The 12966-nt window shown below is 66.1% G+C and overlaps 1 protein-coding gene across 1 annotated transcript in view; it reads left to right on the top strand.

Moving 5' to 3' along the window:
- The window catches only part of PC (pyruvate carboxylase), a 28422-nt gene that overhangs the window by 2521 nt on the left and 12935 nt on the right, over nucleotides 1-12966 (top strand). Inside the window, 11 exon segments of the mRNA XM_075727035.1 lie at nucleotides 195-360; nucleotides 1665-1810; nucleotides 3024-3141; nucleotides 4330-4481; nucleotides 5199-5317; nucleotides 5996-6158; nucleotides 7219-7401; nucleotides 8530-8674; nucleotides 9610-9699; nucleotides 11198-11419; nucleotides 12288-12444. Coding sequence (XP_075583150.1) covers nucleotides 195-360; nucleotides 1665-1810; nucleotides 3024-3141; nucleotides 4330-4481; nucleotides 5199-5317; nucleotides 5996-6158; nucleotides 7219-7401; nucleotides 8530-8674; nucleotides 9610-9699; nucleotides 11198-11419; nucleotides 12288-12444 — 1661 coding nt within the window.

Below are 12966 nucleotides of genomic sequence, written 5' to 3'. Positions count from 1 at the left end.
GGGGTCACGTGACCCCCCCCCCAAACACCTGGGTCCCTGGGTGTATAGGATGGGGCAGGGTCCCCGGGGTGGGTCAGGGTCCCCGGGGTGGGGCAGGGTGCCTGAGTGCTTGGGTGGGGGTCAGGGGGGGTTCTGGGGTGCCGGGGTGGTCTCCTGACCCCCCCCCCCCCGGGACACGGGGGTTCCCCCCCCAGGAGAACGGCGTGGACGCCATCCACCCAGGATACGGATTCCTATCGGAGCGAGCCGACTTCGCCCAGGCCTGCCTGGATGCGGGGGTCCGGTTTGTGGGACCCCCCCCCGAAGTCGTCCGCAAGATGGGGGATAAAGTGGAGGCTCGCGGCATCGCCATCGCTGCCGGTAAGGGGGGGGGGGCGTTTTGGGGGGGTGATGCGGTTATTTGGGGGCTGATGGGGGTTTGGGGGGGTTATGGGGTTATTTGGGGGGGTGATGGGTTTATCGGGGGGTGATGGGGGTTTTGGGGGGCTTATGGCGTTATTTGGGGGCTGATGAGGTTTTTTGGGGGGGGTATGGGGTTATTTGGGGGGTGATGGGTTTTTTTTGGGGGGTATGGGGTTATTTGGGGGGTGATGGGTTTTTTTGGGGGGTTATGGGGTTATTTGGGAGGCTTCTGGGTTTTTTTTGGGGGGTATGGCGTTATTTGGGGGCTGATGGGGTTTTTTTTGGGGGGTTATGGGGTTATTTGGGGGGTTATGGGGTTATTTGGGGGGTGATGGGGATTTTTGGGGGGGAGTTATGGGGTTATTTGGGGGGTGATGGCGTTTTGGGGGGGTTATGGAGTTATTTGGGGGGTGATGGTTTTGGGGGGGTTATGGGATTATTTGGGGGTGATGGGGTTATTTGGGGGGTGATGTTTCTTTTTTGGGGGGGTTATGGGGTTATTTGGGGGGTGATGGGTTTTTTTGGGGGGTTATGGGGTTATTTGGGGGGCAATGGGGGTTTTGGGGGGGTTATGGGATTATTTGGGGGTGATGGGGTTATTTGGGGGGTGATTTTTTTTTGGGGGGGGTATGGGGTTATTTGGGGAGTGATGGGGTTTTGGGGTGGTTATGGAGTATTTGGGGGGTGATGGGGTTTTGGGGGGGTTATGGGGCTATTTGGGAGTGATGGAGTTATTTGGGGGGTGATAGGGTTTTTGGCAGGGTTATGGGGTTATTTGGCAGGTGATGGGGTTATTAGGGGGGCTTTGGGGGGTTATTGGGGGATTTATGGGGTTATTTGGGGGGTTCTGGGGTTTGGGGGAGTCTTATGGGGGGCTACGGGTTTTTTGGGGGGATAATGGGGTTATTAGGGGGGTTTATTGGGGGGTTATGGGCCAATTGGGGGAGCTAGGGGGTTATTGGAGGGTATGGGGGGGCCGTGGGGTTTTTGGGGGGCTATGGGGCATTATGGGGGGGCTGTGGGGTTATTAGGGGGCTGTGGGGTTTTGGGGGGGCTATGGGGCATTATGGGGAGGGTTGTGGGGTTAATGGGGGGTTTATGGGGTAATTGGGGCAGCTATTGGGGGGTTATGGGGCTATTGGGGGGGTATGGGGTTATGGGGAGCGTTGAGGGGGTTATGGGGGGGTTACAGGGGGTTATGGGTGCCCGGGGGGGTGGGGAGCAGGGTGTCCCCAGCACCGGCACTGACAGGACACCCCCAGGAGTGCCGGTGGTGCCGGGGACTCCGGCGCCGGTGTCGGTGCTGTCGGAGGCGCAGGACTTTGCCCACCGGGTGGGCTTCCCCGTCATCTTCAAGGCGGCTCACGGCGGCGGCGGCCGGGGCATGAGGGTGGTCCGCTCCCCCCAGGTACGGGGCACCCCCATGGGACCCCTCCTGCCATGGGACCCAGGTGTCTGGGACCCCCCAAATCCCTGGGACCCCCCCCTGCCATGGGACCCCAGTGCCTGGGACCCCCAATTCCCCAGGACCCCCACCCCAGGACCCCTCCTGCCATAGGACCCAGGTGTTTGTGACCCCCAAATCACTGGGACCCCTCCTGCCATGGGACCCAGGCATCCGAGACCCCCAAATCCCTGGGACCCCCAATTCCCCAGGACCCCCACCCCAGGACCCCTCCTGCCATGGGACCCAGGCATCTGGGACCCCCAAATCCCTGGGACCCCCAGTTCCCCAAGACCCCCCCTGCCATGGGACCCAGGTGTCTGGGACCCCCAAATCCCTGGGACCCCCAATTCCCCGGGACACCCCCCCCCCCAGCCTGGGGACCCAATTGGGTGGGGGCTCCCAGGCATCCGGGGGGATCCCAGGCATCCGGGGGGACACCCAGGTGTCCAGGGGGGACCCAAGCGGGTGGGGGACCCAGGCATCTGGGGGGGGACCCAAGCAGGTGGAGGCACCCAGTTGGGTGGGGGCACCCAGGCATCCGGGGGGACCCAGGTGTCTGGGGGGGACCCCCAGGTGTCCAGGGGGACCCAATTGGGGGGGGGGGGGGGACCGAGTTGGGTGGGGGGACCCAGACATCTGGGGGGGAACCCCCAGGCATCAGGGGGGACCCAAGTGGAGGGGGGGGCCCAATTGGGTGGGGGACCCAGGTGTCTGGGGGGACCCAATTTGGTGAGGAACCCAGGTGTCTGGGGGGACCCAATTGGGTGGGGGACCCAGGTGTCTGGGGGGGACCCCCATGCAGCCGGGGGGACCCAATTGGGTGGGGTCACCCAGGCATCCGGGGGGACCGAGGTGTCTGGGGGGGACCCCCAGGTGTCTGGGGGGGACCCAATTGGGTGGGGGACCCAGGTGTCTGGGGGGGACCCCCATGCAGCCGGGGGGACCCAATTGGGTGGGGGGGGACCCAATTGGGTGGGGTCACCCAGGCATCCGGGGGGACCGAGGTGTCTGGGGGGGACCCCCAGGTGTCTGGGGGGACCCAATTGGGTGGGGGACCCAGGTGTCTGGGGGGGACCCCCATGCAGCCGGGGGGACCCAACTGGGGTGGGGGGCACCCAATGGGGTGGGAGGCACCCCGGCGTGCGGGGGCACCCATGCGCCCGGCTGTGCGCAGGAGCTGGAGGAGAGCTTCACCCGCGCCTCCTCGGAGGCCTTGGCCGCTTTCGGCAACGGGGAGCTGTTCGTGGAGAAATTCATCGAGCGCCCGCGCCACATCGAGGTGCAGATCCTGGGTATGTCAGGGATGCCTTTTTTTTGGGTGGGGCGTCTCTGGGGGGGACCCCAGGGTTTTGGGGGTCTCCTTAGGGGCTTTGAGGGGGACCCTGAGACTTTCAGCTGGGTCTCTGGGGGCTTTTTGGGGGGGTCCCTGGGGTTTTAAGGGATCCTCAGGGATTTGAGGGGCCCCAGGTTCCTCTCAGGGCACCTCAAGGGGATTTGGGGGGGGGCTGGAGGGGGGGTTGGGGACGGTTGGGAGGTTTTGGGGGTCTGAGGGGTTTGGGGGGAAGTTTTGGGGGGGTCCAGTTGTGTTTGGGGGGCTGGGGGGGGAGCTGGAGGTAATGGGAGGGAGGGTGGGGGTGCCCGGACACCTGGGTCCCTCAATGGGGGGGGAGGGTGAGGACACCCGGATGCCTGGGTCCCTTTTGGGGGCACCCAGATGCCTGGGTCCCTTCTGGGGGTGCCAGGAGGTCTGGGTCCATCAGTGGGGGGGTGTGAGGCCACCCAGACACCTGGGTCCCTTTCTGGGGGTGCCGGATGCCTGGGTCCCTTTTGGGGTGCCTGGACACCTGGGTCCCTTTTGGGGGGTGTGAGGGCACCCAGATGCCTGGGTCCCTTTTGGGGGTGCCTGGATGCCTGGGTCCCTGAATGGGGGATGTGAGAGCACCCAGATGCCTGGGTCCCTTTTGAGGGCACCCAGATGCCTGTGTCCTTTCTGGGGGTGCCTGGACACCTGGGTCCGTTTTGGGGTTGCCCAGATGCCTGGGTCCCTCAGTGGGGGATGTGGGGGCGCCCAGATGCCTGGGTCCCTTTTGGGAGTGCCTGGACACCTGGGTCCCTTTTAGGGGCACCCAGACGCCTGGGCCCCTTCTGGGGATTCCTGGATGCCTGCATCCTTTTGGGGGTGCCTGGACACCTGGGTCCCTTTTTGGGGTACCCGGACGCCTGGGTCCCTGAATGGGGGATGTGAGAGCACCCAGATGCCTGGGTCCCTTTTGGGGGCATCCAGACGCCTGGGTCCCTTCTGGGGGTGCCCAGATGCCTGGGTCCCTCAGTCGGGGATGTGGGGGCACCCAGATGCCTGGGTCCATTTTGGGGTCACCCGGACGCCTGTGTCCTTTCTGGGGGTGCCTGGACACCTGTATCTGTTTTGGGGGTGCCCGGACACCTGGGTCCCCCCACTCTGACCCCGCCGGCGCTCCCAGGGGACCAGCACGGGAACGTGGTCCACCTCTACGAGCGGGATTGCTCCATCCAGCGCCGGCACCAGAAGGTGGTGGAGATCGCCCCGGCCGCCCGCCTGCAGCCTGAGCTCCGTGCCCGCCTGGCCAGCGACGCCGTCCGCCTCGCCCAGCAGGTACCCACACCCAGGATTTCGGAGGGGGGGCACCCAGGAGTCTGGGGAAGGGACCCGCATCCATCCCTGGGGGGACCCAGGAGTTTGGGGAAGGGACCCAGGAGTTGGGTGGGGACCCATGGAGTCCATGGTGGGAGCCAAGAGAACACGGGGGGACACCCAGGAGTTTGGGGGGAGCACCCAGGCATTGGGGAGGGGGACACAACATAGACCTGCACCCATTCCTGGGGGACCTAAGAGCCCATGGGGGGACCCAGGAGTTTGGGGAAGGGACCCAGGAGTTTGGGGGGGACCCAGGAGTCCATGGTGGGAGCCAAGAGAACATGGAGGGACGCCCAGAAGTTTGGGGGCTGCACCCAGGAGTTAGGGGGGGAGGCCTGCACCCATCACCAGGGGACCCAGGAATTGGGCAGGGGGACCCAAGAGCCCATGGGGGAACACCCAGGAGTTTGGGAGGGCACCCAGGAGTTGGGGGGAGGCCTGCACCCATCACCGGGGGACCCAGGAATTGGGTGGGGGGACCCAAGAGCCCATGGGGGGCACCCAGGAGTCTGGAGAGGGAGCCAGGAGTTGGGGGGGGACCCATGAGCCATGGTGGCACCCAAGAGAACATGGGGCGACACCCAGGAGTTGGTAGGGGGGGCACCCAGGCATCCAGGGGACCCCAGCATCGGGGGGGACCCCGACACCCGGGCTGATGGGTGCTGGGTGACGCAGGTGGGCTACGAAAACGCGGGGACGGTGGAATTCCTCGTGGACCAGAACGGGGATTACTACTTCATCGAGGTCAACTCCCGGCTGCAGGTGGAGCACACGGTCACCGAGGAGATCACCGAGTGAGTGCCCTGGGTGCCCAGGGAGGAGGAGGGGTGTAGAGGGTGGAGGTGGGGGTGCTCGGATGACTGGGTGTCCCCCCCGGATGCCTGGGTGCCCCCCAGACCCCTGGGTCCCCCCCCAGATGCCAGAGTCCCTGGGTGCAGCGGGTTCCAGGGTGGTTCTGGTTCCCTGGGTGCTTGGGTGCCTGGAGGGATGGGGATGCTCTGGGTCCCCCCCAAACACCTGGGTGCCCCCTGGACACCTGGCCCCCCCCCCCCCAGACTCCTGGGTACCCCCCAGACTCCTGGGTCCCCCCCAGACATGGGGGTCCCTGGGTGCAGCGGGTTCCAGGGTGGTTCTGGTTCCCTGGGTGCTTGGGTGCCTGGAGGGATGGGGATGCCCTGGGTCCCCCCCAAACACCTGGGTCACCCCCAAACACCTGGGTGCCCCCTGGACACCTGGGGGCCCCCCCCAGACTCCTGGGTGCCCCCCGGACCCCTGGGTCCCCCCCAGACACGGGGGTTCCTGGGTGCAGCGGGTTCCAGGTTGGTTCTGGTTCCCTGGGTGCTTGGGTGTCTGGAGAGATGGGGATACTCTGGGTCCCCTAGATATCTGGGTGCCCCCCAAACACCTGGGTGCCCCCCCGATCCCTGGGTGCCCCCCAGACACCTGGGTGCCCCGTGGTGACACCCGGGCAGCGTGGACCTGGTCCACGCGCAGCTGCAGGTGGCCGCGGGCCGGTCGCTGCCGGAGCTGGGGCTGCGCCAGGAGAGCATCCGGGTGAACGGCTGCGCCATCCAGTGCCGCGTCACCACCGAGGACCCCGCCCGCGGCTTCCAGCCCGACACCGGCCGCATCGAGGTGCCCCCCCCCGCAGGACCCCCCCACCCTTGGGACCCCCCCAGCCCACCCTTGGGACCCTGCCCTGGCACCCCGCCATGGGACGTCTCCCCTGGGACACCCCCCCCCGCCCCAGGACCCCCCTGGGGACCCCCCATTGGCTCACCCCTAGGACCCCTCCCATTAGACCCCCATATAGGGTCCATAGGTGCCCGTAGGAGGCTCTATAGGGGCTCTGTGGGACCATATAGAACCCATAGGTTCCTGTAGGAGACTACAGGAGCTCGATGGGACTGTATAGAGTCCATAGGTGCCTATAGGAGCCTCTATAGGGTCTCTGTGAGAGTGTATAGAGCACATAAGTGCATGTAAGAGGCGCTATAGGGCATTTGTGGGACCATATAGAGCCCCTAAGTGCCTGTAGGAGACTACAGGAGCTCTATGGGACTGCATAGAGTACATAAGTGCCTATAGAAGCCTCTATAGGAGTTCTGTAAGACCATATAGAGCCCATAGGTACCTGTAGAAGGCTCTATAGCGCCTCTGTGGGACCATATAGAACCCATAGGTTCCTGTAAGAGACTATAGGAGCTCTCTGGGAGCGTATAGAGTATATAGGTGCTTGTAGGAAGTTCTATAAGGGCTGTGTGAGAGCATATAGAGCACATAAGCGTGTGTAGGAGGCTCTATAGGACATCTATGGGACTATATATAGAGAGAGTACATAGGTGCCTATATGAGGCTCTATAGTTGCTCTGTGGGGTGGGTAGTTGGCTGTAGAAGGCCCTGTGGGGCAAGGGGGTGCCCAAAGGAGGCCCTATAGGGTCTCCACAGGAGTCTATAGGGCCCGGGGGCCCCTATTGGGCTCTCTATAGGGTCCAGGTGTGCCTATATGAGGCTCTATAGGTGCTCTGTAGGTTGACCAGTTGGCTGTAGGAGACCCTGTGGGGCGGGGGGGTGCCCATAGGAGGCCCTGTAGGGTCTCCACAGGAGCCTGTAGGGCCCGGGGGCCCTTATGGGGTTCTCTATAGGGCCTGGGGGCGCCTATAGGGTGCTCTATAGGGTCCGGGGGTGCCGGCAGGTGTTCCGCAGCGGCGAGGGGATGGGGATCCGCCTGGATGGGGCCTCGGCTTTCCAGGGAGCCCTGATCTCCCCCCACTACGACTCGCTGCTGGTGAAAGTGGTGGCCCACGGCCCCGACCAGCCGGCCGCCGCCGCCAAGATGAGCCGGGCCCTGGCCGAGTTCCGCATCCGCGGTGTCAAGGTGGGGCGGGGCCCTCGTGCGACGCACGAGGGGGTGGGGGGAGAGGCACGGGGGTGGCAGGGGGGGCCCTCGTGCGATGCACGAGGGGGTGGGGGGTGAGCCAGGGGGGTGGGCAATGGGGCAGGGGGGTGTTGAGGGGGCTCTTGTGTGATACACGGGGGCCCTCGTGCGTTGCACGAAGGGATTGGAGTGACTCTCGTGCAATGCATGAGGCGGGGTGCGTGTGTGATGCATGGGGTGGGGGTGTAATGCACCAGGAGGTTTTGGGGGGGGGGGCTCTTGTGCGATGCACGCAGGCTCCTGTGCAATGTGCGATGGGGTATAGGGGTTGTGCAATGCACCAGGGCACTTGTGCAACGCACAAGAGAGTGGGGAGGGGCCCTCGTGTGATGCACGAGGGAGTGGGGGGAGAGGCGAGGGGGCAGGGGGTGACAGGGAGGCCCCCGTGCGACGCATGAGGGGGTGGAGGATGCACCGGGGGGGTGGGCAATGCGGCAGGGGGGTGTTGAGGGGGCTCTCGTGCAATACATGGGGGCCCTCGTGCGATGCACGAGGGGGTTGGGGTGACTTTCATGCAATGCACGAGGCGGGGTGCGTGTACGATGCATGGGGGGGCCGTGCGATGCACCAGGAGGTTTTGGGGGGGCTCTTGTGCGATGCACAGGGGCCCCCGTGCGATGCACAACGGGGTAGAGGAGTCGTGCGACGCACCAGGGGACTTGTGCGACGCACAGGGGGACATGGGGGGGCTCTCGTGCGATGCACGCAGGCTCCTGTGCAACTTGCAATGGGGTGGAGGGATTGTGCGACGCACCAGGGTACTTGTGCAACACACAAGAGGGTGTGGGGGGGCCTTGTGCGACGCACGATGGGGCGGGGGGGTCGTGCAACGCGCTAGAGGCCTTGTGCAACGCACTGGGGGGTACGGAGGAGCTCTCGTGCGATGCACGATGGGGCGGGAGGGCTTGTGCAACACCCCAGGGTACTTGTGCACCGCAGCGGGGGCCCCGTGCGTCACACGAGGGGGATGCTCCCCCCGCCCTGGGGTGTCGCACGAGGAAGGGGGGGGTGAAGATGATGATGGTCGGCCCCTCGTGTGTCGCACGCTGACGGGCGCGTCTCGCGCAGACGAACATCCCGTTCCTGCAGAACGTCCTGGCCCACCCCCAGTTTTTGGGGGGTGCCGTCGACACCCAGTTCATCGACGAGAACCCCGAACTCTTCCACCTCCGCCCCGGCCAGAATCGGGCCCAGAAATTGCTTCACTATTTGGGTAGGGGGGGGCTGGCTGGGGGGGTGGGGTCCTGGGGGGCTCTAAGGGATCTTGGGGGGGCTCTGGGGGTGATAAAGGGGCTCTAGGGGGGCTGGAGGGGGGCTGGGGGGGCTCTGGGGGCTTTAAGGGGACCCTGGAGGACTTTAAGGGGTCTCTGGGGTGCTGGGGGGGGGGCCTTGGGGGGTCCTGGGGGGCTCTAAGGGGTCTTGGGGGGGCTCTGGGGAGGGCTCTGGGGGTGATAAAGGAGCTCTAGGGGGGCTGGAGGGGGGACTGGGGGGGCTCTGGGCGCTTTAAGGGGTCCCTGGGGGACTTTAAGGGGTCTCTGGGGGGGTCTTGGGGGGCCCTGGGGGAGGCTGGGGGGGGCTCTGGGGGCTTTTAGAGGTCCCGGGGTGGGGCTCAGGGGGTCTTGGGGGTCCCTGGGGGGGCTTTAAGGGGTCTCTGAGAGTCTGGGAGGGGTCTCGGGGTCCCTGGGGAGGCTTTAAGGGGTCCCTGGGGGGCCTTAGGGGGCTTTTAGAGGTCCCTGGGGGGGGACTGGGGGGGTCTTGGGGGTCCCTGGGGTGCTCTGGGGGGCTCTAAGGGGTGTTTGGGGAGGGCCTGGGGGCGGTCTTAGGGGTCTCTGGAGGGGTCTGGGGGCTCTAAGGGGTCTTTGGGGGGGGCTGAGGGGGTCTTGGGGGTCCCTGGGGGGGTCTCGGGGTTCTAAGGGGTCTTTGGGGGGGTCTTGGGGGGGTCCCGGGGGGGGGTCTAAGGGGTCTTTGGAGGGGTCTGGGGCCTCTAAGGAGTCCCCAGGGGGTCCTAGGTGGGGATTGGGGGGGTCTGGGGGGGCCCTTGGGTGCTCTCAGGGGGCTGGGGGGGCCTTGGAAGGTTTGGGGGGGGGTCCCTGGGGTTTGGGGGGGTCCCGGCCCCCCCACTCACCCACCCCTGTACCCTCCCCCCAGGTCACGTGATGGTGAACGGCCCCAGCACCCCCCTCCCGGTCAAGGCCAAGGCGGCGCTGGTGGAGCCCAACCCCCCCCCGGTGCCCATGGGTGAGCAGGGGAGGGCGTGTGCGTGGCGTGTGCATGGCGTGTGCGTGGCGTGTGCATAGCGTGTGCGTAGCGTGCACCACGCACGGGCCCTGGCATGTGCCACACGGCACGGCGCGGCGCCCGCGAGGCGTGCCGTAGCGTGGGCACGGCGCATGGGCTTGGCGTGGGCATGGTACACGCATGGTGTGGCGTAGCGTGTGCGTGGCATGCGTTCGGCGTCTGCGTGTGGGGTATGCACGTGACGGAGGTGCTTGGCGTGTGCGCAGCAAGTTGTACTGTGTGCTTGGCGTGTGCTTGGAGTGTGTGCTTGGTATGGCCATGGTGCGCTGTAGCGTGTGCATGGCACATGCAGCGTGTGTGTGCTTGGTGTGTTCACAGCATGCCACGGCGTGTTCATGGCACACTGTTGCCTGTGCACGACATGTGCCTGGCCTGTCCATGGCGTGTGTGCCTGGTGTGCATGCTTGGCATGTTCACAGCATGCCATGACGTGTTCATGGCACACTGTTGCCTGTGCACGTGTGCATGGCCCGTCCATGGTGTGTGTGCCTGGTGCGTGTCCTTGGTATGTGCATGGCACGCCATGGCGTGTTCATGGCACACTGTTGCCTGTGCACGGTGTGTGTGTGGGCTGTCTGTGGTGTGTGTGCTTGGCATGTGCACGGCATGCCATGGCGTGTTCATGGCACGCTGTTGCCTGTGCACGGTGTGTGCGTGGCCTGTCCATAGTGTGTGTGCCTGGTGTGCGTGCTTGGCGTGTTCATAGTACGCCACGGCGTGTTCATGGCACACTGTTGCCTGTGCGCAGCATGTGCATGGCCCATCCATGGCATGTGTGCATGGCGTGTATGCTTGGCATGTTTGCAGCACACCATGATGTGTTCATGGCACACTGTTGCCTGTGCACGACATGTGCATTGCATGTGCATGGCGTGTGTGCCTGGCATGCATGCTTGGCATGTTCGCAGCATGCCACGGCGTGTTCACGGCACACTGTTGCCTGTGCGCGACACGTGCATGGCATGTGCATGGCGTGTGTGCCTGGCATGCATGCTTGGCGTGTTCGCAGCATGCCATGGCGTGTTCATGGCACACTGTTGCCTGTGCGCAACGTGCACGGCATGTGCATGGCGTGTGTGCCTGGCACGTGTGCTTGGCATGTTCACAGCACACCACGGCATGTTCATGGCACACTGTTGCCTGTGCGCGACACGTGCATGGCATGTGCATGGCATGCGTGCTTGGCGTGTTCACAGCACGCCACGGCATGTTCATGGCACACTGTTGCCTGTGCGTGGCATGTGCAAGGCATGTGCATGGCATGTGCATGGCGCGTGTGCCTGGCGCGTGTGCTTGGCGTGTTCACAGCACGCCACGGCGTGTGCATGGCACACTGTTGCCCGTGCACGACACGTGCATGGCGCGTGTGCCTGTCGCGTGTGCTTGGCGCGTGCGTGGCACGCCCCCGGCGCTGACACCCCCCGCCCTGGTGCCGCAGGGCCTCCCCCGGCGGGGCTGCGGGCGGTGCTGGCGCGGGAGGGCCCGGGGGGCTTCGCCCGGGCGGTGCGGGCTCACCGGGGGCTGCTCCTCACCGACACCACCTTCCGCGACGCCCACCAATCCCTGCTCGCCACCCGCGTCCGCACCCGCGACCTCGCCCGCGTCGCCCCCTTCGTCGCCCACGCCCTCAGCCCCCTCTGCAGCATGGAGACCTGGGGAGGTGAGGAGGGGGCGTGGCTCGGAGGGGGCGTGGCCTCGGGGCGTGGCCTCGGAGGGGGCGTGGTCTTGGGGTGGGGCACCGGAGGGGGCCACAGTGGGGTTGGGGGGGTGTTCTAAAGGGGCGGGGCTTCAGCGAGGGGGCGGGGTTTGGTGGGGCGAGGGGGGGAAGGGGTGGGGCTTGAAGGGGGGTGGTCTCGGAGGGTGGGGTTTGGGGACGGGGGGTGCCCTGAGGGGCGGGGCTTCGCGGAGGGGGGCGGGGTTTGGGGTGTGGAGGGAGCCCCGGGGGGCGGGGCTTCGCAGAGGGGGGCGGGGTTTGGGGTGTGGAGGGAGCCCCGGGGGCGGGGCTTCGCTGAGGGGGCGGGGCCTCGCAGGGCAGGGTTTGGGGTGTGGAGGGAGCCCCAGGGGGCGGAGCTTCACGGAGGGGGCGGAGTCTCCCCATCTCATCTGCATCTCAGCCAGGTGACGATCCGGGGGGGCGTGGCTTTGAGGGGGGCGTGGCCTTCCCATGACTGGGCTGTAATGGCACCACGGGGGCGGGGCCTCGGGGGGGCGGGGCTACACTGAGGGGCGGGGCTTGCTGAGGCCTATCCACGTGGGGGGCTTGCCCGGGGGGCGGGGCTTCACAGGTGCAAGGTGTCTAGGGGCGGGGCTTCGCTAAGGGGCGGAGCTTCTCTAAGGGGCGGGGCTTCATAGGGTGGGCGGGGCTTTCACCAGGGGGCGTGGCTTGCATGGGGGGCACTGGGGCCAGGCATGCATGGCCGGGGGGGGGGGGGGGCAGCGAAGGAGGGCTTGTGCAAAGGGGCGGAGCTTGCACCGGGGGGGCGGAGCTTGCACGAGGTGACAGCGGGAGGCCGGGGCGTGTCCGGCAGGCGCCACCTTCGACGTGGCCATGCGGTTCCTGCACGAGTGCCCCTGGGAGCGGCTGCGGGAGCTGCGGCGCCTGGTCCCCAACATCCCCTTCCAGATGCTGCTGCGCGGCGCCAATGCTGTCGGCTACACCAACTACCCCGACAACGTCGTCTACCGGTCAGCGGGGGGGGACCCTGGCGGCGTGGGGGGGCGTGGGGGGACGAGGGGACACTGGGGGGTGCGGGGGCGGTGGGGGGATGTGGCGGGATATGGAGGCATGGGGAGGTGGGGGGACATTGCGGGGATGAGGGGACATGGGGACGTGGAGGGACATGGAGGGATGAGGGGACATTGGGGGGATGAGGGGATACGGGGACGTGGGGGGACATGGGGAGACATGGAGGGAAGAGGGGACATTGCGGGGACATGGAGGGATGAGGGGACATTGGGGAGATGTGGAAGGATATGGGGGGACATGGAGGGATGAAGGGACATTGGGGGGACATGGAGGGTTGAGGAGACATGGGAATGTGGGGGGACATGGAGGGATGAGGGGACATTGCGGGGACGTGGAGAGATACGGGGATGTGGGGAGACACGGAGGGATGACGGGACATGGCAGGTCATGGAGAGAAGGAGGGGACGTCAGAACATGGAGGGTCATGGAGGGCTGGGGGGACATCAGAACATGGGGGGTGA

The sequence above is a fragment of the Pelecanus crispus genome, chromosome Z (genome assembly GCF_030463565.1).
Source record: "Pelecanus crispus isolate bPelCri1 chromosome Z, bPelCri1.pri, whole genome shotgun sequence".
In the NCBI taxonomy this organism is placed as follows: domain Eukaryota; kingdom Metazoa; phylum Chordata; class Aves; order Pelecaniformes; family Pelecanidae; genus Pelecanus; species Pelecanus crispus.
Note: the sequence above shows the minus strand (reverse complement) of the source record. Positions and strands in the feature narration are given on the sequence as shown.